At 52.2% G+C, this 23988-nt stretch overlaps 8 protein-coding genes across 8 annotated transcripts; 3 read left to right on the top strand and 5 right to left on the bottom strand.

Annotated features, from left to right (window-relative positions):
* Positions 1-8: 8 nt before the first annotated feature.
* CLUP02_08861 (AMP-binding enzyme) lies at positions 9-2504 on the bottom strand (the record flags this gene model as incomplete). The annotated part of the gene is made up of 6 exons (XM_049287842.1): positions 9-679; positions 734-896; positions 955-1212; positions 1281-1646; positions 1708-1943; positions 2018-2504. The coding sequence occupies 6 exons, from the start codon at positions 2502-2504 to the stop codon at positions 9-11; spliced, it is 2181 nt and encodes a 726-aa protein (XP_049144985.1).
* Positions 2505-3863: 1359 nt separating this feature from the next.
* Positions 3864-4342, top strand: CLUP02_08860 (uncharacterized protein; the record flags this gene model as incomplete). Its single annotated transcript, XM_049287841.1, has 2 exons — positions 3864-4179; positions 4242-4342. The coding sequence occupies 2 exons, from the start codon at positions 3864-3866 to the stop codon at positions 4340-4342; spliced, it is 417 nt and encodes a 138-aa protein (XP_049144984.1).
* Positions 4343-6983: 2641 nt separating this feature from the next.
* Positions 6984-9570, top strand: CLUP02_08859 (uncharacterized protein; the record flags this gene model as incomplete). The annotated part of the gene is made up of 5 exons (XM_049287840.1): positions 6984-7195; positions 7255-8435; positions 8488-8780; positions 8829-9053; positions 9103-9570. 5 exons carry the CDS (start codon positions 6984-6986, stop codon positions 9568-9570), a joined length of 2379 nt encoding a protein of 792 aa, XP_049144983.1.
* Positions 9571-11443: 1873 nt separating this feature from the next.
* On the bottom strand, positions 11444-13338 carry CLUP02_08858 (eukaryotic aspartyl protease; the record flags this gene model as incomplete). Its single annotated transcript, XM_049287839.1, has 3 exons — positions 11444-12434; positions 12513-13074; positions 13134-13338. 3 exons carry the CDS (start codon positions 13336-13338, stop codon positions 11444-11446), a joined length of 1758 nt encoding a protein of 585 aa, XP_049144982.1.
* A 280-nt stretch (positions 13339-13618) lies between these two features.
* CLUP02_08857 (uncharacterized protein) lies at positions 13619-13837 on the bottom strand (the record flags this gene model as incomplete). Its single annotated transcript, XM_049287838.1, has 2 exons — positions 13619-13698; positions 13738-13837. The coding sequence occupies 2 exons, from the start codon at positions 13835-13837 to the stop codon at positions 13619-13621; spliced, it is 180 nt and encodes a 59-aa protein (XP_049144981.1).
* A 239-nt stretch (positions 13838-14076) lies between these two features.
* Positions 14077-14415, bottom strand: CLUP02_08856 (uncharacterized protein; the record flags this gene model as incomplete). The annotated part of the gene is made up of 1 exon (XM_049287837.1): positions 14077-14415. The coding sequence occupies one exon, from the start codon at positions 14413-14415 to the stop codon at positions 14077-14079; it is 339 nt and encodes a 112-aa protein (XP_049144980.1).
* A 435-nt stretch (positions 14416-14850) lies between these two features.
* Positions 14851-16711, bottom strand: CLUP02_08855 (uncharacterized protein; the record flags this gene model as incomplete). The annotated part of the gene is made up of 7 exons (XM_049287836.1): positions 14851-15070; positions 15162-15268; positions 15330-15576; positions 15657-15859; positions 16002-16224; positions 16295-16398; positions 16469-16711. 7 exons carry the CDS (start codon positions 16709-16711, stop codon positions 14851-14853), a joined length of 1347 nt encoding a protein of 448 aa, XP_049144979.1.
* Positions 16712-16753: 42 nt separating this feature from the next.
* On the top strand, positions 16754-23920 carry CLUP02_08854 (uncharacterized protein; the record flags this gene model as incomplete). Its single annotated transcript, XM_049287835.1, has 16 exons — positions 16754-16902; positions 17225-17257; positions 17338-17443; positions 17502-17655; positions 17717-17738; positions 17886-17933; positions 17993-18311; positions 18373-18572; positions 18630-21639; positions 21693-21773; positions 21882-22184; positions 22243-22477; positions 22567-23356; positions 23393-23430; positions 23506-23599; positions 23743-23920. 16 exons carry the CDS (start codon positions 16754-16756, stop codon positions 23918-23920), a joined length of 5760 nt encoding a protein of 1919 aa, XP_049144978.1.
* Between the last annotated feature and the right edge of the window lie 68 nt (positions 23921-23988).

Genomic DNA, 23988 nt, shown 5'->3' with positions numbered 1-23988 from the left:
CATATATCTCAAAGCTTGGCACCCTTGGATCTCCTGGCTTCCTTTTCGCGGTCGCGGAGTAGACGGCGCAGAATCTTGCCGCTGGGGCTCTTGGGAATGACGTCGACAAACTCGACGCCGCCCTTGAGCCACTTGTGCCGCGCCTTGTGTTCCTCGACGTACTTGCAAATCTCGGCCGACACCTCGGCCTCGGGCTTGGAGGCGTAGGCAGCGGCGCGGACGACGTACGCCTTGGGCACCTCGCCGGCGCGCTCGTCGGGTACCTGGATGACGGCCGTGTCGGACACGGCTGGGTGGGTGAGCAGGTGGGCCTCGAGCTCGGCGGGCGCGACCTGGTGGCCCTTGACCTTGATGAGCTCCTTGATGCGGTCGACGATGACGAGGTGCTCGTTGCCCTCGGCGGACTTGCGAACGAGGACCTCGTCGCCCGTCTTGATCCAGCGGCCGTCTTCGTGCCATACAAACGTCTCGGCGTTGGCCTTCTCGTTGTGCAGGTAGCCCAGCACGACAGAGGGTGACTGCACCAGGAGCTCGCCGGGGGTGTTGTACTCTGTGATCTCGGCGCCTGTCGTGGGGTCCACAATCTTGCCGCGCGCACCAGGGACGAGAGAGCCTGATGATCCGACGTCGATGTCGATCTCGGAGGTTGTGCAGACGGCAGTGCTGGTCTCGGTCATGCCTGGATTTGTTTTAATAAACATGGCCAAGCAAATGGTGCAAAACGATAGCTTACCGTATCCTTGACCCACGTGCCACTTGGGGTATTGCTTCTTAAGATCCTCCACGGTTTCCGCGCCAAGCGGCGCCGCGCCTGTGTATACCCAGCGCACATTGGTGAGGTCGTATTTGTTGCAGAGATCTTGGTTGCGGATGACTTGAATGACGATTGGCGGGACCTGCTTGCGTTAGAAGATGTACGTACAAACGCTTGGTTTGCCACCAATGAGCACTTACAACGGGGAGGCAGTTAATCTTGAAGCGCTGAACGGCCTCGAGGAATTGCTTCAGCTCAAACTTGGGCAGGACAATGATGCCGTCGCCGCGCCACGTGCCGCAGTGAGCAATGACAACCAGGCCGTAAATGTGACTAAAGGGGAGGAGACCGAGAGTGGCTTGTGTCCTAACGCCAAGCTTTCTCCTCGCGACTGTTTCGTATGTTGTGAATTGCAGGACGTTCGCGATGACGTTCCTGTGTGAGATCATAACAGCTTTCTGCAGCCAAATCAGTCTACGAACCTCGACATACGTTGCGATCGCCTCTAGGACCCAGAAGTACTCACAGGCAAACCCGAGGTGCCGCTCGAGTAGCACAAGAAAGCAACCTGGCGTGCTCCCTGTCCCTTGACCCACTTGAGAGGTTCCAGCTCCGGCAGAGACTTGCCCTCTTGGATCAAGTCATCGATAGTGACATAGGGTGTTTTTTGATCGGCGCCCGGTACCGGCAGCAAAAAGATGCGGTCCTCGGGGATGTTGGCGCCCTTCGCGGCCTTAAGCGCGGTTTCAAGCAACGGGATGCAGGTAAAGAGAGCTTTCGAATTGGACGACCGCAGCTGGTGCTCCAACTCTTGAGCTGAATAAGCGGCGCTAGCGGGAGTGACGATGCCGGACAAACGGTGCATGGCATGGGTGAAGGGGATGTAATCGATCTACGCACTACTTTTAGTCCCGTGGGTGATGTGGGGTTACTTGGGCACCATTGCTACTCACTGTGTTGAGGGAGAAGAGGCAGACGACCTTTTCCCACTCGGTACCCTCGTTTGGTGCGAACTCGAGCTTCTTGGAGATACCTCTCGCCAACAAGTCTGTTCGCTCCCTCACCTCGAATGCCGAGTATGACTTGCCGGTGAGGCCGCACGTGTACGGGCTTCTGGAATCCTTGAGGGCATAGCGACCGTATCTCTCATTGCTCATGAACTCTTGGATTGTGATTGAATCTGGAGGATCTGTGGTGTTTCAGTGAGCGCTGGTCACGGTAAAACGTTGAGCAAGGCCCGAGGGCCCGAGGGGAATATCTTACCGATGGGCAATTGAGGAACCCAGTTTGGCGAAGTGAAGACCATCTTGAGCGGCGAAGAGAAAATTAAGGGAAGCCAGGTGAGAAGCTTAGTGTTTGCGCGTTCAAAGATCGTGTCCTTGAAGCCTTGCCGCGCGAAGAAGATGGTCCGTCGTTGAGAGATGCGAAGCGGTGTTGAGAGAGGAAAAGATTCGGGGGAGGTTCGGACTTTTTGAATGATGTCAAGCTGCGCACGAGGCTCGGTGGATAGCTGAAGCTCAATTGCCGAGCAAGCGGTTTGGTTCAAAAGGAAAACTGACAGCGAAGGGGACCGACCGGGGCGGGAACAGAGTTTAGATCTCTCTATTGCGTTGCGCCTCTGTGCCCCCGGTGACCGGGCCCTCCCCTGGTCTCTTCGTCCCCGGTGCTCTGCATGTCTGCTCCTCCTCACAGCCAGAAGGAGCAGAGAACCAAGACTTGGAGAAGCATAGCTTCCCCCACTTCTCCGCATTTCTCCCCACGTACTTGTCACACCTCGGCAGAGCCAGCAGATAGTGCGGTATCTTCCCGCACTCTCTAGGAGGTCGAGTCTAAGTACCTTATTATCGAAGAAAGTTAATTTTTTCTAAGTTATAAGTATAAGAATATAGTTTTAATAAAACAATATAGTACTTACTTAGTACTCAAATTAAGATACTTTTTTAAGCTTATTATAAAAAAAAATTTATATTACTAATTACTTATTATTAAGGTCTATAAGTAGTACTATAATTTTAATTATAATAGCTTTATTTATAATAAGTAAAAAGTCTAATTATAAGTCCTTTAAAAGCCTTTATTTAAGAGTTATAAGAGCTTTTAAATTAAGTTAAAATACTTATTAAAATATTAATAACTAAACTAACTTTATAATAATAGCTTTAATAAAAAAACTAAGAAATAAACTAAGAAATAATACTAAAATCTTTATTAATATTAAATATAATTTATAAAGTATAGTAATATAATTATAGAGTATTACTAATATATCTTATACTAAAAAGGGTATTATTAATATTAATAAGACGGATAGGGTTATATTAATATAGCGCCTCGGCTTCTTTTTATAGCTCGAAGATTATTATTTTAAATAGTATTAAAAGTTTATTAAAAAGCTTTTTTAAGTACTCTAATATATTTATTACTATTTTTATAATAATAAGACTCTTAGTACTTATATATAAGTATAGGTTATTTATTTCTAAATAGTAATATTAGCTTATTAATAAGCTATTAAAACTACGATTCTAATAATCCTTTAATAAGGGAGAGGGTAGAATAGAGGAAAGGATAGGTAAGAAAAGGGTTAAGGTTAAATAGTACGGAATTCGAGGGCAGGGTAGCGTCTATATATACTGCGGCAATCCTCTAGTAATGTAAAACGATGGAGTTAAACAGTGCAGGAGGTCGAGTCATTCCGCGTATCCGCCCTCGTCATTTGGTGTAGATCCAGCCATGGGCACCAGTCCTCCAATTGTTAGGACGTTAACTGTGGTTGACCTTGGACAAGATCCGTTGCCAGCAGCCGATGGCGGTAGCGCCCACACCTTACCCCAGTCGCTAGATTGGCTCACCCATTCTCTGAGCTTCGCGTCGCCGAACCTTCGCTACTCATGACCCCCGTCAATTCCAAGGGGTCCAGGGGCACAGGATTTGGCCGGGCAGCCACTGATTGTGGATTTACCGGCTGCAGTGGGCTAGAGGCCAGCCGGCTCCTGTGTGCCTTGGTTGGCGATTTGGGTGTTTGGTGTGTCTCCCGTTTCATTATGTCAGCAAGCAGAGAACCGAATTACCAAGGTAAAAACAATTCCGACCAACCGAGATTCTTCCGATGACAAAGCAAACACTCATCTTTGCCGACCAGATTGGCCAGGTCTTTAGGCCCGCAGCCCCAGTCGCACCCCGGAAGTCAATTCATGAGATCTCCGGCGCGGAATCTCACTCCCGCCCCGGATTCTCAACCTCCACCGAATCTCACAGAGTGGGTCGTGGCTTCTGTCTCTGTTGCCCGCCGACCTCCGCGTCAGACCACCGCCATGAATCCTCTCACGTTGACTGTCGACTGAGAACGGCTGTGTTACCTTTCCCAACACTGCATCAGGTCGTCGGGAAGAATTTTCTGGTCACTAGCAAGTATTCATTCGCCGGTAGCAACAGCGCGCAATACATAAGGTCGGTAAGGGAGCCTCAGTGACAGTTGCACACACAGCCAAATGTGGGGCATACAATAAGCAGCCGTTGTTTAGTCGAAGTTTGGTCATCAGAATACTGCTGCTGGCCGGTGACTTCGCCGGGGACTTCGCCGAGTGATGAAAGCCTGGCCTGATGGCTTTATTTCTCTCAGGCCATCCACAAGCGCCATTACTCTTTATTGCGGGATGGCATTGTTTTAGCCACCATCACTTCGCGCTAGAAACAATGATACGTTTCGGTGGTACATCATCTCATTAAGTTGACGAGAACCTATCTCGGCACATGTTGTCTCAAATGATCCCACTTTCCTTCAGATCGCAATGTCCCTCAATGTTGTGGTCTTCACTGCATCATGCTTCTCTTCCTTGACACTTGCCAATGAGGCATTCTCGACTCTAAGCGTGGCAGCCTCACAAACATATTACTCGACCAGTCTTCTATGCGTCCCTTACCTTATGTCCACAGGCAAAGCCAGCGTTCCCTTCTACTTTGCGAAAGTGAAATAGATAAGAAGGAGGGCTTGGCCAGAACTCATCCGTTCTTCCCATCTGAAGGTATATTCGTCCGACGTTCCCACTCAATCTGCCTGAGTCGGTGAGACTGGTTTGTTGGGAATTGGATGCCTCCAAAGGTTATTACAAACGGCCCCTCATTTTGAGCGCCGTATCGTATCAACAGTATATATCACATACCCTAGAGGCTTTGCCCACCTTCCTCGTATGACTAGAACTCAATACCTGAAACGGAAGCCTTGTAGCCTTTCAACCTTTCTTGTACCCCCCGAAGGTGCTGGCGAGCCCCCCCACCCCAATCATCCACTACAGTTGCCTTTGCCAAAACTTCGAATTTGAAGCCAACTATCTTCGGCTCAATGACACCATCAATTACCTTGGCACAGTCTCTATCTGACGAGGAGTAGAGAGTCCCAAGGTAGAATGGTATTTCTCAAGTCGTCTTTTCTACAGCAAGCTACTATTCTTACCGGACTTGGCAGCAAAAGAAAGACTCTGCTAGCAAGATTTCTTCCACTCTGGAACTTCCACCCTGGAAGGTCTACCGTCGGCAGTTTCTTGGATATAAACTCAGCTTTTGATCACAAATGCCCGGCAAGGGTTGCGCTTGGCTGGCAGGAATAGTTATCTAATAGCCGTCTGAAGACATCACCTTGCTAGATGCTTTCAATGGCTGAGCCAGTCTTTCTCATGCCAGCGTACTGCATGTCATGCTATATCCATCACTCAGAGGCGCTGGATGCTCGGATGTAAATTGACTCGGTGGATTTTCCCTTTCAATTTCACAGTTAACAAACATAATTAACGCCTATTGCTCAAACTCGCTCTCCCAACAAGGGAACCAGATGTTGATAATTGAGAGCTGAAACAACTGTATACTAGAAACGACGAGAGACATGTAGAAACTCTCATAAAACTCCTCATCTGTCTTGCATAAAACCTTGGTCGCTCCTGTCTCTTCCGTCTTCTCTAAGGCTTAGACTGAGACGAAAAATATTTGTTTTGGGCAATGGATCACCTGCACCTTCCAAATCTACAATGCCAATATTCTTCGCTCTTTCCCACTGTGAATCACGCAGGTCCAGCCGGTCCTTCTTCACGGTTCGGCTAAGTGCCCCTTTGGGCAATCAAAACTTTTCACACACCCTCTGCTCTTTCCTTATGTTACTCTCCTCCTGCCTTCGAACTTTCGAACCCTTCTTCATCAACCTCGATCCTGCTCTAAGATCTGCGGTCTCTTTCCAGCACCTTCTTGAGCTCGCACTGCGATCCTACCTTCGAACCTGCGGTCCCTTCTTCGCACCTTCTTCAGCTCGCACTGCGGTCTTGCCCTGAGACCTGCGGTCCTATCTCCGCACCTTCTTCGCGTTGCGGTCCTGCCTTCGAACCTGCGGTCCCTTCTTCGTTCCTTCTTCATAGGCACTGCACTCCTGCCTCTGAGCATCCCCTCCCCACACCGGAGGATATTTAAGAGAGGCAATCACACTTCTCTCTTTCACAAACCCTCACTTCTCTCTCACACGCCTCCGCTTCTCTTGCCCACACAATTCTACTTCTTCCACACACACACACACACACACACTCCAACTTCTCCCATACACATATTTTCACTTCTCCCACAGACACCTCAACTTCTCTCCCACACACATTCTCCGACTTCTACCTTGGACACTATTCCACCTCTACTTCAGACACTATTCCGCGTCTGCTTCGAACGCTTTACCACTTCTACTTCAGTCACTCTTCCACTTCGACCTCAGACACTTTTCCACTTCCAACTCGGACACTCCCGTCTTCCGCGTCTGCTTAAGACACTCTTCTACTTCTACTTAAGACACACTTCCCTCTACTTCAGACAATCTTCCACTTCTTCCTCATACAAATTCACGTCTTTCATCTACAACCGCACTCTCAAAGAGTGTAGCCTCTTTAGGTATTCCGTGCAGCCCGACCGTGAACCGGTCTTCCTATTCTTCATACTTCTTTCACATATTTTCAAATCCTTCTATCGTACCAAGTCGACTTCCTTCAACCGTTCGCACCTTCGGTCTTTCAAACCACCGAGAAGTGCCGTTCGCACCTGACGTCTTTCAAACCACCGAGAAGTGCCGTTCGGACCTTCTTTATCCAGAGCTCGTCTTGAAATTCACTTTCAGGCTGCGACCATTCTTCAACCTACGTGATACACACCTTACGATCGATAGTAGAACCCCTTCTCTTCACATCAGTTCAAGTACTCGGCAAGCATGATGGCCGATATCAACAAGCTTAAGGCTGAGCCTTTTGGAGAACCCCCCGTTTGGGCTGCAACCCGACAGGCTCTTTGCGATGCCCTGCCTTACTACAAAGCGCACCAGAGCAGTGCTCACACCAACAACAAGACTATGGTGGGATTTCTCCTTGGCGGCTTTCCAACTATTCGAGACCGCATGGATGCAGAGGTCATCATCACTGCGCTGTAGGTGCTTCCCAAACTTTCCTCGCTAACCAACTGCTAACAGTTTTGATCTGTGGCAGCGGTGGCGGCAGAGAGCGCGATGTTAATGGCAACATGATCCGAGTCAAGGAGAGTTTTGAGAGAAACTTGTCCTCTGCCCAGGCTTCCATGATGAAAGCCATGCCCGTTGGCGTCATCTTAGGTAAGTCAATCCTTCGAAGCAATACCATGCTTGAACGTCATACTCATTTTCAAGTAGATAAGAACTACCCCGGGTTGTCCATCGCCACGGAGCACAAGTACAGCGTCATGGCGTTCTTCACCATCACAGACATCTGGTCCGAGAAAGAAGCCAATGGACAGTTCTGCCACAAGATTCGACTTGAGAAGATCGACCGTTCTACACCATCTTGGTGGCAGGCAAAGGCTGAAGTTCAACACACTGTCAACCCTCAGGAGTTCAGTGACGTTCGCCAAAGCTGTAGCAAGTGCTTGAAGATGTCCAAGCAGTACTTCATTCAGGGCTGGACCTGCCTGAATGCTCACTGCGAAGAGTCATTCATCTTCTCCTCTGAGACCGACATCATGGGGCTTGTAGCTGCTTCTCACTGCTCTGCAACCCTTGCTTGGTGCATCGACTGCCACCAGCACTGCAAGACGGTCTTCTCTGCCGGATGGACCTGTCTCAACCGCAAGTGCAAGAATTTCTTCATGTTCCCAGCTGGTGTGGATGTTGCTCGCCTGGAATACTCGGAGAGCTTTCTTCAAGAGAGAACAACGTTTCAACTCCCCAAGCAGCCTCTTCAACCGAACCTTCCATCCATGAAAGGCCATCTCGGCACCGAGAATACAATGCGTCAGGGTATTGTCTGTCCTCAGTGCCACGGCTGCTCGAGACGAATTGACTGGACTCACTGGGCTTATGAGAACCCAGTGTGCAACTTCGTCTTGATGGCTAAGCCGGCTGCATTCCCTCTGCAGGATGTCCTCCAAGAGGAGACTCATGTCAAGAGAACGCATGGGTCTAGACTCTACGATACAGGAATTCTGCAGCACCACGCCCAGATCAATGGTCTTCTCATTGAACAGTATCTTCTTCCGGATCTCAACGACGCCAGAAGAATCATTGGCTCAGTCAGTATCGTCCGCACGAACCAGACTGCAAATGGACAGCCTGGCGGTCCTGATGAGATGTGGAAGATCTCTAACGAGTCGGTCGACACCTTCGACCTGTCTAGAAACTCGGTGGTTCATCCCGGATGTAAGTCTTCACCCAAAGCTGTTCCACAGAACCCGTAACTAACATGTTGCAGTACCCACAGAGAAGCTGACGAGAAACTTCCTCCAAAACTGGGGCGCTCCCTACAAGTTCGTCGTCGCAGTGGACTCCAAGCCATTCTCAGCGGCCCCCGAGGCTTTCATTGGAGCCCTCAAGAGAATGGAGTGGGCTGGTGAAGTATCGATCGAGATGACGAACGAAGTCTTGGGAGTTGTTGACCGCCACGCTCAACATACTGGACTTACTCGGGATCCGTCTATCACTCCTGAGTTCACCAACTTCAACGAACTGTTATCCATCGGCTACATGGAGAAAGACAAGATCGGCGTTAGTAACCTCATAATTCCTTTATGAACTCGAAGCTGACTTTTATAGTTTCATGATGATGGAGAAGATACCTTGGGCCCTACAGTAGCGACACTTTCTTTAGGAAGCCCGGCAATCATGTTCTTTGCCAAGAAGACAAAGAGTGTGAAAAATGCAAAGAGAGGAAAGAAGACGAAAGAGGATGAGGAGTACCGGAAGGTGGTTCTCAAGTTCCCCCTGTACCACGGTGACATCGTGGTTATGCATGGCTCCCGCATTCATGAGGAGTATCTGGTAAGTGCCTCTGAGATGATTGGGAGCACAGGTACTGACATTACTATAGCACAGGGTCGATCCTAAGGGAAAGCGCCGTTTCGCTCTGACTTGTAGAAACATCGACCTCACGCACCCGACTTTCACCCCTCAAGGTCGTGATGATGCTCTCATGAAGAGCACCATCCCGTCGGTATCAAAGATTTGGGACTACCCAAAGCCTGGTGACAGCAATGAGATCGAGATGAAGTCTTGCAGTACCTGCTTGATTACGGATCTCAACAAATCGGTCGCTGTCCAGCCTACCTTGCTCGAGACCAAGGCCAAGACCGTCACAGGTGGCAGAGCTGTGACTGCAGCTGCTCCCACCACCACCTCGACTGGAGTCAAGGACAATACTGGAATATTGGATGCTCCCAATCGTCGTATCACACGCTCGCGTACTAGAAAGCGTGATGGCACCGACAGCGACGAGACCTACAGCGAGAGCGAGTCTTCTCTCGCTCGCACTACCAAGAAGCGCAGAACCAGAGCCTAGTCATTCGTTACAAATCGCCCGGACAGGCCAGATATCTTCTTCAACTTGACGCTTTTCTATCATTCAAGATGATGATACTGAAGCATTCAACACTCGATTCACAGTGATTTTGCGGGATTTTCTGATTTCTGAGAGTTCGTTTGGGAGAATGGAGAAAGGAGATTTGATCGTTTTTGCTTTTTTTCATTTCAATCTTGTCTCGTGGTTTTCCCACTTTCGGGGAGAAATTGTGAGGCTTCCAGCAATAGCAAGGCTGGGTGGAAGTCGGAGAGAGACTTTTGCTTTTTATCCAAGGAAGACTTGGGAACAACTTTGCTGTTTCGGCAGTCTTAATCATTTGGCATCCAGCGTTTGCACATAGCTCAGTTACTTAGTTCATAGTAGAGAATTTCCCCAGTTTACAGTCACATCCTGTCCAGCATTCTGATGTGACATTATCTTGAAGGCCGTATGCGAAATTCGCGGCGTCCTCGTCGAAAGCATGTGCGCACTCCGTAACGGATCTCGATGTGGAGATCTTGGCTTCAAGCTGCGTGCGAGGTTGACGAGGTGAAGCTTCAGCTGTTCAAGCTCTCTCACTGTGCTCCAGAATTGAGACACGTGTCTCGACTCGGGGATCGACGAATGAGATGGCCTTCCACCGTCCCAGCATCTCGGGAATTTTGGAGGCGTCGGGGTTGAGCTACTTTTGGACATATGCAGAAACGCCTTTTTCTGCAATTGCTTGTGGAAGGGGTTCGTTTGTTGGAAGAGGGAAGAAGGAACATTTAGGTAAGGTAGGGAAGAAGGGCAAGGGCGGAGAGGGGCTCTACAGCATTCATCATTAGTACTACCTCATTCAGGGAGTGAGACATTTCACGGACGGTGTATCCTGCTTCCGGGGTCCTCCCCCCAAATTGTGGCCATCTCAATTCGAAGTGCTGGCTAGGTACCTTGTGCCGCACCTTCGGGTCCCGGAACGGCGGCATGAAGTAACGAGGAAGGGCCGGATATGGCCTGGGAGGACCTGGATCCCTCGCAGGGGGTGGTCTAGAACCGGTGTTGCTCATTTTGGGTGAGTGAAGTAAGTGAGCGCATAGGTACCCTGAGACAGAGGAAACATTAGAGACAAACTACGTCAGAGGAGATGTGCAGGATGGGGATCATGCTGAGGTCAACGGCGTTTCCCGGAGTTAGTCCCGACGCAGTCTGTTTGGGTGATTTCTCCGCCAATGCCCGGATTCTGGTCTCGCTTGATGATTTTTTGAGGAAAGGGCTCGTCACAAGTTGACTGAACACAGACAAATCGAGGGCCGGTGTGATGAAATATGTACGTTTTTGTGTTACCGTTCTCAAGTCGCAGTCACAGTCACACAGTTACAGGATGAATGGCAAAGCACGAAATGATTAGGAGCGGGACGGTGAGGGGAACGAGCAGGAAGTATGGTTCTGAAACTTTTTTGAATTGGAAAATTCAGGACCCCGGTTTTTTTTCTTTGGTAGAGAAAAAAAAAAGCAGGCCTCGAGTTTTCGTCATTGGTATCGTAACGGGTCATCAGTAAACGTCCGTCCTAGCTAGACATCCAGCCCAAACCCCCAGCTTTGTGAAGAACCATTCTTCAAAAGCTCATGGCCAGCTAGCCAGGGAATGAAACTCGTGCCCCTCTCTCAATCTCTGTATGTCTCGTCTGTGACAGATAAGACCAGAAGAGAAAGAGGGTTTCCATTAATTCCTCCCCTCCCCCAAAATGTCCACGCCATCCCGTGAATGCAAAGTTGATAATGAAAACTCCCCAAAGAATGCAATGCCTCCCGAAACCTGAACAAAGATGGGGTATCGTATCCTTAGCCTTTTTTTCCTGTTGTGTTCACAAAATCATCTCCAAAGCCAGACTTAGAATGTAGTCGCGGTGACCAAAATAGCCAAGACGCTCATGAACAAGCCCATGAAGACCTGGTCGCTGCCCAAGAGGGATGAGGCGGCATTGTGAGAATCGGAGGAGCTCGACGAGGAAGGATCGGTCGAAGTCGGGGCGGCAGTCGTCGTGCCCGTGTTCGTCGAGGAGCCACTGCCACCGCTGCCGCGGGTGGCCGCAGTGGGGGTAATAGCAGCGGAGGAAGCGGGCGAGGCGTTACCGGTCGCGGAGGAGGATGACTGAGGATAAGTTGTTATAAAGACGAAATCAGAGGGAGTCACGAACTTCGGACTCGGAATGGGGGGGTTTGTGTAGGTGGTGCCAGTCGGGGCGTCGGGGAAGAGCCACGGGGAAGTGGTAGTAGCAGTAGTAGCAGGAGAAAGAGGAGCCGAAGAGGAACTCACTGCACCAGGCGCGGGCGCGACGCTGCCGTCCGGGGTGGTGGGTCCGTTGCAGAGTCCGACGAGGCCGCTGGGGACGGCGTTCTCGCCGTTGGTGATGGCGATGATGTCCTCCTTGCCGCAGTCGGCGGCCTGTGCCATGTGAATCGCCTGATTATCCCAATCGAAGACGAAGTAGCCGGCCTGCATCATGCTGTCGCCGAGGATCTGCTGGTCGGTGGTGATGACGAGACCGACGTAGCACTGGCCGTCCTTGGGGCCCATGTCGAGGATGAAGTCGCTGAGGGGCACCCGGATGGTCTTTTTGCCAAAGGTGAAGGTCATGTAGGAGTCGCTGCCGCCGTTGGCGAGGGTCGGGGTGCGGAGGGAGCAGTCGGCGGTCCAGTATCCGCTGTCATCGCTCACTGCCTTGAGGTCCGCGAGGATGGGGCGCGCGAGGGCAGGATGGAGGCGCGTCAGGGTAGTACCCGAATCGAGCATAACGTTCGTGTCAGCTGCACCGAGGTCGTAAGACTTGACGGGCTGGTTAGGAAGAGACATGCCGACGGCGGAAAGGGTGGCTGCGAGACTGGAATTGTGAGTTAGTATGAAAAATACGGTGGCATTTTCACTTGATCAGGCTGGAGTGAGAGAGGCCTTGACTTACCGAGGCTCGCCTCTGATGCCAGCGATCATGGGAACCTTTAGAAGCTCTCCAATGAACTTGCCCTTGTCGAGACCGCCGTAGATGAGCGCGCCAGAGTCGGAGGAAGAGTGGCGGAGATCCAGCGAAAAGGCACGGCTGCCGATGACGTCCTGATCAGCCAAGGTATTGAGAATCAGGCTGTAGGGCTTGCCCTTCTCGAATCCAGCCTTGAGGTCAGGAGCCAGGCCCATGATGCCGGTGGCGATGCCATCGCTCTTGGTGACGAGGCCAAAGGTCTGGTTGACGATGGCACCCGCGCCCATAGTGATGGTGTCAACGTAGTAAGCGATCTCGGCGCTGGTCTGAGTGCTGGCGTCCGAAGCATCTCCGTAGTTGAGTCTTCGAGCTCCAATGGGGCCAACGGCCGGGGTGCGACTCTTGGCCGGGTTGTACTGGCCAGCGGCAAGACACTGCTTGGCCTGGGAGGCAGAAGGAGCGGTGGCACAGTCCGGGTTGACCCAGAGCTCAGAGGAGCCGGTATCGAGTAGGACAGTGACCTGCTGGGCAGGAGTGCCGATCGAGACTATTTTTTTATTGTGTCAGTCTGCTCAAAGGATTGAGAGGTAGCAGGGAAATGCTCACTATCAGTCGAGTAGTAGAACTGTTGATTCTTGAGAGTAACCTCGATGGCCGCTCTCTTGTCAAGGTCACTGTAGTCAGGTCTGACCTGTCTGACCGGCATGGCGATAAATCCCTGGCCCGCAGTGGTGCGAGGGAAGGACAAGGCCGTGACGGAGCTCACAGCCGCGCCAGCGGCGGTGAAGGCGATGAAGATTCCAGACTTCATCTCGGGCAGCTTTCGATGCTCTCGTTGTGGTATTGTTTGGCTTGAATGAGATACAATAAACCCAGAGATAAGATACCGAAGAAGAAAGGGTAAAGAAGGTAAAGGTGGGAAGGTCCCGGAAGAAAAGGATTGTTGAAGCTGAAGAGAACCTTGAAGGAGGGGAAAAAGAGATGAGGCTCCGTGAATCGGGGATATCCAGCGGATAAAAAAGAAGGAAGGAAGTGAGTGTAAGGTAAGGAAGGTAAGGTGTGGAAAAAACGCCACACGGAATCTTCAGCTTCTAGGTCGATGGTGTAAGGCAGTACAGCTCAGCTCGGCCTAGGTGGGTCCCGGCCCCGGCCCAGGTCGTCGCGATCGCTTCTGGGGATGAGTTGGTAGCATCGACTTTTGAGCACTAACCTGAGGTATCCGTAGCAGAGCGAGCCATTCGAGGAAGGAGCGCAAGAGAGGGAAAAGGCTCCGACAGAGAGAGTCTTGAGTGTCTCGAGTCTCGATGCATGCACACGCGCTAGCTGGCGTTGGCGTTGGTTGGGGCTCAAAGAAGACCACATCATAAAGAGGGACATGTCTCTCCTCCATCTGCCGTCCCCTACTACAGCCTCTGCTTGCGGCACCTTCAACACCAATAACTCCATCCCGACTTCCGGTTCCTTGGCTAGATTCCTGGCCGGTACCTCAGCACGCGTGGCCAAGTGTCTAGATGTTCTTCAATCCCCACCCTGGCTTACTCCAGCTGGCTCAAGTTGCACAAAGAAAACGGGCAATGGGCCAGCTTGCTTGCTTGCTGCATCCGACCTCTCTACTTGGGCTCAGGTTCTCTTCCCATGTGGACTTCCACGTGAGGTTCTGGCCGTCGACTCGCGAGACTACTCGTTGAAATGGAATCGATATTGGAGCCATGATGGTATTGCGGTAGTTGAAGTTATGCTTGGAGAAATGATCGTCAATCCTACCCTTAGTTGCAGGAATTCGGTCAAAGGCACGGAGAGCGCGCTCTATAGAATGTGAGACACTGCCCCGAAGCCGGCGACTAACGGCCCGGCCGGCGCGTGGCTCCCGCTTTGCTGGCCATTCCATAGCTCAATGGGTCACTAAGGTGGACAGATATCTTAGCAACTTTGCTCCAGACAAATATCTCAACGTCAAGACCTCAGTAGTCTTGCCTGGCTGGCATAGGCATGGTATCTCGTTTTCAACTTGTTCGTTTGTCGCCTCTTGCAGCCATGGAATTGTGATACTAGCATCTGTTGAGATGATGGGATAGGCAGAATTATCCTCAACAGAGTAGTAAAGCGGTATCTACCGCCAGGTCGGTTCCCTCAGCTCAAGATGGGGCCGCCATGTGGCTATTTGAGCCTCCCGGACTTGGATGACAGCGACGGGTTCGGAAAGCCACCTCGTCTCGCGCGGTAAACACCGTTCAGCTACGTCATCGTAAAAGAAGCCAAGACGACTGCAAGAAACCATATGTTCAGATATAAGATTGGCTCGGGTTCCCTTTTCCATCACGTTCTAATGATATGGTCGGTGTAGATCGGTGAGCTTTCCTTCCATCTTCAGATCTGTGATCGTCGAAAGAGCTCCACCAGCAATGTTGAGTTGTCCGGGGTGCGTTACACTTGCTTTAGGGCCAATCATGGATTGACAACCCAACCACCTCTCTCTTGACAGGTGTGACGTCGTATCCAAACGCTTGTTTGACGTATCCGACAGAAGACCCTCACTATGGATACTGAAAAAGATGAAAACTTACGAACTGCGACTCTTACGCCCTACGACACCAGAAGCGCCGAGAAAGACTGGAAACTTATCCCATGGTTTACTGTCTCCCTCCCGATAGATCCTGGAACATATGTTTGTACGAGTGCTTGCGAATAGTCTTGTCGCTTATGCGAGCATGGTGTGTGAGGCTGCGGCAGGACTCCAGGCACTAGTGGAAATCCATCTGGGTCTATACTAGGTAGGTTCAACACTCCGAATGAGAGATTCACAGAGGCCCGGGAGGGTCCCATGCCATACTGCAGGTGATGCCGGTCATAGGATGGGCCGCTTCGGAATTCTCGGACTCGAAAGACTCCGGGCATCACGGGGGATGCGGAGCAGCGGCACGCAATGGGGACGGGCCGTATCGTGATTGGTTGCGGGTAGAGGATGCACACCTTTCGCGAGGTGCCTTGGCGGGCCACCTTGAAGAATCCGTCATTCTGCTTGACAGCTCGTCCTAATAGGGGCACCCACCTACGTGCGAGTGACAGCCTAAAGTAGCGTAGGCGGCGGGCTGTCCACGGTCGAACTGAATATGAGGGGACTATTGCCACTCTCTGAGGCATGGGTTGGAGGAGGCCATTCCGGGGCTGTCTGTGAATCTGGATCCAAGGTGGAGGCATTTTGCTGAGTTGGCAGATGCAGAGACATGCTGTGGAGAGAGACGTGTTGGAATTGTAGAAGCGAGAGCATGCATTTCGACTGAGGAGCGATAGTTGACGTGAGACTGTGAGGCGACTACTGGCAAGGCACGCTCCTAGAGCAGGTTTCAATTGTGAGGTCGGACGTGACGATGGAATTGGAATCAAGATGTTCCATTGCCAGATTGAATCGTAAGGTAGTGGACGTGGGCGTGCGAGAAATGGAAGCTATTAGAAGGGGTGCAGTCGGGTGCTGACGACATCAGACGGATGGAACGGCGGTGGTGACGACCGACGGGAGCTGGATGGGTCGAAAAAGTAAGGCGAGGCAGGAGAGGTGCAGGTGTACATACCCCGTAGGTGCAGGTGCAGATGCAAGTTGGAAGGAACGAAGAAGGAGAAGAAGATGGGTACGTATTTGTTATGTAAGGCCCTCAGAAGGAAAGTGACGCAAACTTGGAAGTGACCTTCCTCCACGTGCCTTTCCGTGTCTGTTGCCCATTCACTACCTGAATGAATTAATTCTCCCTCGTGCCGCGACGATCGAGCACATGAAGATTCCATTTCTTCGCGGGTTTCGACTCTTGATTCCCCGACTCACGAAAGCTGGGTATCCCGTAGCACTGCTGTCGATTCTCGCCTTGCCTGAAGTTAGCTAGACCAGGTTTCCCAAAGGTGCAGATAAGCGGGCATGATTGGCGGCCTGTGTGCAAGTGTCCGAGCACCTTGTAGGAACTCTCCGAGGGGGCGGGATCATCCCAGGCACCTGTCCGTCCCAAACACCGCAAGACACCCTGGGTGGGACCGCATTCCCGTCTTCCAAAACGACGCAGAAAGACAGACCAAAATAGACGGGGGAGGTCGTTGTTTTGTTTAGGCCCAGTCAGTGTCTGGGAGCTGCTACATCGTGAGGTTCGCCCGCCCGCCGCAGGTCTCAGTATATACCAGGGTAAGGATAGGTAGGGCATTGAGGGACTTGGGGGATGGATGGTCTGTGAAACATGCATCCAATGACAAGTGCGTGTACGCATGAAGTTGAAGAAACAATCAAGGTACCACGCTGGCTTCTTTCACCTGCGAAGTTCTCGCTTGAAGGCAACTTTACCTTATTGTCTATTCAAATGCAGGGCTTTGCATTCATAAGACAAAGACCTCCCGTGTCTGAGGTAGATTATGTTGGCGCATTGCGATAAGGTAAATAAAGCTTGAATGCTTGTGTCACTGCCGAACGGCATTTGTTGTGTCTTTGATGGATGCTAGATTTTTCTCGTGTCATTAAATTGATGAGAAGCCAGCTCTCATACCTGGCTGGGTAGACTAACGCAGCAACAATCGACCATTCCTCAGTAGAGGCTTAATAGTATCACATGTATTGGGTGCCATTGAGCTTTTGCCCTGTACAAACCTCAATTTAAATGTAAATGGTGCTGTGCGAAATCGATACAAACCCCTTTTGCCCCTCCTTCACCACAGGGCTGTAGGGGACTCGAGAGCTCAGACCAGGCGGCGTATACGTACGATACCTTCCATCCACGGGTACGGAGTACGTACGGGTGGGTGAGAATCCCAACCACCTTGCGCTTGCGAATTGCAGCAAGCAAACAGCAAACGCGTATCCCGCTGACAGCCAGTCTGTCGGACCTGGGGTGGTTCCCCGAGATTGCCATCTCCCCATTTACACAGGAACTTGTCCCTCTTGGGTTCGTAATCTCATCTTCCATCGCATTTTCCTCTCCCACGTGTGTCTGCCCATCCCAGCAGATTACTCATTTCGATGTTATCTCGACTTGTGCTATCGCAGAAACTACTTTACTGAACAATATTTTTCGACTACAACCTCTCATCCAGAGGCTTATTCGAATACTGAAACTGATTTTGTATCGAGTAGTGTTACTCATCATTCTTAGAGTGGGTGAGGCCACATGGCGCGGGCCGGATGGATAGTCGGGTAGAAAATGATGACGACGATGCAGTCCGCAGCAGGTTGGCAATAAAGTGAGAAGGTGGTGCGGTGCAGACAGCAATTTCGGCCCATTTCGCGACGAATAAGTCCCGTTGCAGTTGCACCACTTCTCGAGCCAGCCCAACTTGAGAGTAATAGCTGGGAGGCTGGCAAACTAACTATCTTACACAGTGACCGAGCCTGGAAATGTACAAGATACTCACAGGCCAGCTTTCTCCATTTGCATGGTTGGAGGTATGGTACACACATGGTAAGGTACCCATCTCCACTGGCACTCGCAGTAAAGGTACCTGACGGAGCACGTCCACGCTTACCCCCCCCGTCAAGCCCCCCGTGCTGGCTTGGCCTGGCCGGGCCTTGACTGGAATCTGTTTCTGTCGGGTCTCTTGTCTGCCACACCCAAATTATTGCTCGCTGGCTTCTACGTTACGCCTGCTCCCTTTCTTTTTTTGACTTTGTCCAATGCCTCACTCTTTCCTTGCTTTTTGCGATCCAAACCGACGAAGACGGCGACTAATTTTCCAAACTTGACGCGACGCCTTTCATTTCCTCTCTCCAACCTCGATGCTATTTCGTTGCCATCGTCTACTACCGACCAACAGGTAGTCCTCCGACTCTCCTCGCTCATCGGGCCCCGATAACCCCGGCGCCATGAACGCGATCCAGCAAAAATGTCGACCGAAGCACCAAGTGCTGGTCCTCAAGTGTTACCCAAGGACCAACAAGGGCGCTGTTGATGTCAAGCCGAATTCTAGCGAACTGAGCTACCTGCTATTTTATGCTACCTCCCGCCGTTCCAAGATTCAGAAGATTGGCGCCTTCTTGGAGAAGAAGACGGCAAGCGATGTCTGGCGGCAGCGCATCGGGTTTGTGAACCTCCCTAGGTATTGAGAGATCGCCTTACTTACTGGGCCCCTTTCTAGAAATGTGCAAGTCACCCTTCGAATCCTCACGGCACTGATCGAAAAGGCCCCCAAGGACCTGCCGCTCGTAGCTCCGAATGTACTCAAAATCCTCGACCTCATCCTCGGATCCAAGGACATCACTATGGTCGAATCCTCCATACCTACCTTTGAGGCGTTTTGCGAAAATCACGATGCCTCGTCCTCCTTTGCAGACCAAGCTTATCTCGCCCAATACGAATCGATCGTTCGCACCTACGCTTCGCTTGCCTCGACCCGCGAAAACCCTGGGAAAGGAGCTTCTAGCAAGCCTGTACTGATGCGATGGAGGAGCGCCGGCCTCGAAGCGATTAGGAGCGTTTCCTCTTCGGAAGCTCTATCGACTGTCACTGGTCGCCAGTTCGACGTTATCGTTCCCGTTATTTTGGACAACCTATGGTGGGATGACGACGAGCTGCTCGACACGCTGCTGTCGCGCATACAGATGGAAGAAAAAGTGCAGGCAGAGAAGCTTCGCCGTAGGACGAGCGTCGCGACTGTGGAAACCAACGATACCGGCGACGCAAACCCCATTGCTCTCACAGGCACTGCTCACGATGTAGACAGGCTGGCAGAAGAGGACGTTGGTGTGCTCGCCATGCAGTGCCTGAAGCAGATATTTGTGACGCCAAACCGACCACAGATTCATTCCGCGACTGGTGCTCTTATTCAATTCATCGAGGATCGCATCGCAAATGGTAACACAGTCGTCAAGCCGGACGAGAAGCTGGGCCAGGATCACGGGTGGGCAATAAGCATGTACAGCGCAATCGCGAGATGGGCGCCTGTACAGGACCGCTATGTCATTCTGGTGACGGCCATGGATCATCTGTCGAAAGCACCTGTCAAGGACGACAACCTTAAGCTTCATCTATCGTTGACGGCCATGATTGGGTCTCTGCTGCGTTCCGACGTCAACCTGATTGGGCTGAGCGCCATGGACGTCTTGCTCGGTCTCGTCCAGCACATGAAGAAACTCATTCAGCTGCCAGGAGGCTTTGGGAGAACTGAAGGAGAGCCCGAAGAAGTAGTCTCTACCCTTCAAGGATCCGGTGACGTATTCGCTCAGCGAAGAGAACTCCTCGAGCGAATTCAACTTTGCATTGGAGACCTGGCGACACATGTCTACTACGCAGACCAGATTTCGGACATGATTTCGACGATCCTTCTCCGACTTAAGCCGTCCAAATCCTCAAGTACCAGCTCGTCGCCCCAAGCCGAAGCCTCTGAGCAGCCCCCCTCCGATGACATGACTGCCAGCCAACCTCAGCTGGAAACGTACCTTTCCCGTAACGTTGGCAAGACCGCTGCCTTGAAGGCCATCAAGAACATACTCCTCATTGCAAACCCGCGTGCACAGATGTCCGGCAACTTGAACTTGTCGAGAAACAAGGTTCCTCTTCAAGTTTGGGAGAACACGCATTGGCTTCTGCGGGATCCAGATGGCGAGGTCAGAAAAGCCTACGCCGATGCGCTTCTGACCTGGCTAGACCGCGAGACGACAGCGGCGGATTGGAAGGCGCGGGACGAAAGCTCTCAACACCACCGGTCTTCTCTGAAGAACAGTCGCGAGCTCCAACCCGCCAATGTTGCTCAACGAGCCGCATCGAACGCATCTAACCGCGAGAAACCATCGAGGCACCGCTCACACTTTCTCCAACTTCTCCATATTGCAATCTACGACAACGCGTTGCAATATGTCGACTATGACCCGGATATTGTTCTTCTTCACGTGCTGCTTACGAAGCTTGTGTCCCAGTTGGGTGTCAACGCAGTCCAGTACGGATTGCCAATGGTATTCCGTCTCCAGGAGGACATTCCAGACGCAGAGCTGCCAGTTCAAAAGGTTCGCCTGGGCAGTCTTTGCCACGGATATTTCTGGGCAGTGACCGAGAAGTTCGACATTGAGAACTCTGCCGTGGGACGTGCCATCACCAATGAGGTCATTCGAAGACGCAGCAAGCATTTCTGGACTGAGGGTGTGGCTATCCCTCCGCCAGCCCTGGAGCTCCTCGGAACGCCTGGAGTTCCCAAGTTGCAGACCAAGCTGCCTGCCACAGAAGTCGAGAGTGAAGCGTTGCTGCCATTCGATGACCGCGCATCGTTTGTAGAGAGCATCGCTGTGAGCTATGCGGACACAAGCATCTCACCGCCGAGTAGTCCTCCTCAATCTCCTGGTCGGAACTTTTCGCATCCCATCCTTAGCACCTCGATTTCAACAACGCCCGCGACGCCCGGTTCGGAGCTGCCCACAGCTTTCCGCGAGCACATGCTGACAGACTGGTCAAGAGATGCGGCTATGCTAGCCTTGCAGGCGGGAAGCAAGTCAGAGTCGCTAGCTGGTTCGAAAAGCGGCACTATGGGAACCAACCGACACCACCTGACTGTTAATGGCGCTAATGGGCATGGACAAACGGGAGAGTCTTCACCGCTTGGCAGCCAGCGAAACCTTCGTCCAAACTCATCCCAGGTTGCCGGGGGCTTGTCTCCCATGAGCAAGCTGCGAAAATCCAGTGTGCGAAGTGGCGTTTCGCCCTCACCGTCGGATTCGAGCCGAGGTGTAGTTACATCCATTGATCAACTCAAGATGGTCTTGACGGGCCAGGTGCCGGCGACGCCCATTGGCACGTCAGCAGGCGTGCGCCATGACAGTGACAGCGACAGCATGGTCAGCTACGACTTTACCCCGTCAGAGCTCAGCTTCAACCCGGCGACATCTCAGCCAGAAAACGGCGATGGAGCCTCTCTTGGACGGCAGAGGTCTTCATCGGCATCACGCAAGGGTGGGCCGCTCAACTCTAACCCTTTGTACGAGCATAACGAAGACGAGGACGTTCCACCGGTGCCGCCATTGCCCGGTCACATTGGTGGGCTGACGTCCTCGGTTTCTATTCAGGATTACGCAGTAAAGCCGGCGAAACGAGTACTTAGCAGCCGCGGTGGTGACAGTCTATACCAGGGTTCCGCGAGAGGGGATGGAAACATGTCAACGGTGTCGGGAGGAGGGATGGATCTACACGACCTTCTTAATGGGATTGACAGCAGAGCTGGAGAGCTCAGCTTAGGGAACGTCACGAAGCCACCTTACTAATGGAATTGGGCGATGGATTCAAAAAATTTGTATTGGTACACCTTGGCGTAGAAGTATAGCGAGGCGCGTAGCCGAGTTCTGACAGTTAAAACAACAATTATTGAAAGATCTAACAATTCGTCAATTTCCAAAGCATTCGAAAGGACCCTGAAATTGTAACCTCGTACACCGAGGCTTCACCGAGCTCACCTCCCGAGACCGTCCCGCATTCTGATGTCACGCTAAGACATAAGCCAATCATACCCCTGTATGCCCGACCGGGGCTAGCCGCGAAGCTTCCAAAAACTAATTCAACGACCAACTTGCATTTTGTAGCTGCAGCTCCCATAGCTCCAATCCATATCTACAACCACGAAAGGGCGTACCATCACAATGAAGCCGTCAACACGCATCCCGCTGCGCCTTTTTACGGCGACGTCGTCGCCATTGGCTTCGTCAGCCAGACGGTCGACCTGCGCCGCTGCTGCCTTCAATGCGCGCGCCATCTCGACGACGCCCCTCAAGCCCGCCGAGGTCGCGCCCGTGGTCGGCACGGGACCGCCGCCGGAACCGCCCATTGCTGACATCGCCGCCGAGGACCGGGCAGCGGCGGCGCGGATCCGTGTCGAGAGGAGGAAGAAGCAGGCCGAGATGCTCAAGCACGCCAAGCGGATCCGGACGTCGGCCGAGGCCAAGTCGAGTGCGCCGGGGGCTCTGAAGAGGAGGTTTTGGAATGATGTCAGTGTGCAGGAGGTAGATGGTATGTCTTCTTTTTCTATCCCATGATCAACAGCTCGTGTCACGATGGACCGCTCTGGAGAGATTGGCTAACGTTGGCGTTCAACACAGGTGCCCTCCAAGTCCACCTCGACTCCCGTCCCCTCCGCCACCCCAACACCAAGGAAATCATCCGCCTCCCGCCCTCGAAGCAGCACCTCGCCTCGGCCCTCGCCATCGAATGGGACCTCATCACCTCGGCCGAGCAGGCGACGAAGCAGCACCTGATCCCCCTGACCTCGCTCATCTGCCGGGCCGTCGACATCGCCGCCGACGACGCCGCCAACGACGGCGCGATCCGGGAGCACGTGGCCAACACGCTGATGCGGTACCTCGACACGGACGCGATGCTCTGCTGGGCGCCGCCCGCGGGCGCGACGGACACGCGCAACGACGCCGGAGAGTCGCTGCGCGACGTGCAGAAGAGGACGGCGGACGCCGTGGTCGGCGCCTTGACGGGGCGGGTGTGGCCCGGAATCGAGATCACGCCGGTACTGGACGGGCATAGTATCGTGCCGCAGAGACAGGCGGAGGGAGTGAGGGAGGTTGTGCAGGGGTGGGTTATGGGGCTTGACGCGTGGGAGCTGACGGGGTTGGAGAGGGCCGTGTTGGCGGGGAAGAGTCTTTTGGGGGCGGCGAGGTTGGTCGTGGAGTGGAGTGAGGGCCCTGTTGGGGAGTATCGCGATAAGAATGGGAAGGGGGGCAAGTTTGGTGTCGAGGAGGCTGCTACGGCGTTGAGCTTGGAGGTTACGTGGCAGACTGGGGCTTGGGGTGAGGTGGAGGATACGCACGATGTAGAGAAGGAGGATTTGAGGAGGCAGTTGGGGAGTGTTGTGTTGCTTGTTTCTGGTACGAACCGGAAGTGAGATGTTGCGATGTGGTGATCCTCGTGATTGAGGTACTTGGGTGGTGTACTGATAGAGATCTGGGGTGTTTGTACATCAAAAAGATAGAGACGCCTGATCCCAGATGATCGAGGGTGTTTTGTAGAAGTATGTGTCAGAATAAAAGTTGGCGATGGACCTTCTCAAATCTACAACACGTACGCGCCTCTGACGATCCTCCGCCGAGGGCTCTTTCTCTTGTTTGCCTACCGACCCTTTGAGTAGCACCAGCTTGTCTCTCGCTACTTTTAGACGGGCACTGAAGTCTCGTTCCTCGCATCCATGAAAAACCATGCTTATCAGCCATATGGTTGCGAATACGTAGATGATCTCAATCACAATCCTACGTTGCTATGGCAGGGAGTCAGTTAATTTTCGCCGATTCTATGGTATCCGAATCATCAGAAGACGCCCGCCTCATTCTAGCAACCCCATTAGACAATGCTCTGGCAGAGCTGGGGTTGTTTCCGCCCCTCTACACCCACGATAGTGGCAAAGCTCAGATTTGTTTCCTGCAGATCCAAGGAGGAGAGTACACATAATAGGCCTGAGTGAGTTGCCGATCTTATAAGATGAATTTGATCATTACAAACGTTTTTTCTCTGATCTT

This window comes from Colletotrichum lupini, chromosome 4 (genome assembly GCF_023278565.1).
Source record: "Colletotrichum lupini chromosome 4, complete sequence".
NCBI classification, from domain to species: Eukaryota; Fungi; Ascomycota; class Sordariomycetes; order Glomerellales; family Glomerellaceae; genus Colletotrichum; species Colletotrichum lupini.
Note: the sequence above shows the minus strand (reverse complement) of the source record. Positions and strands in the feature narration are given on the sequence as shown.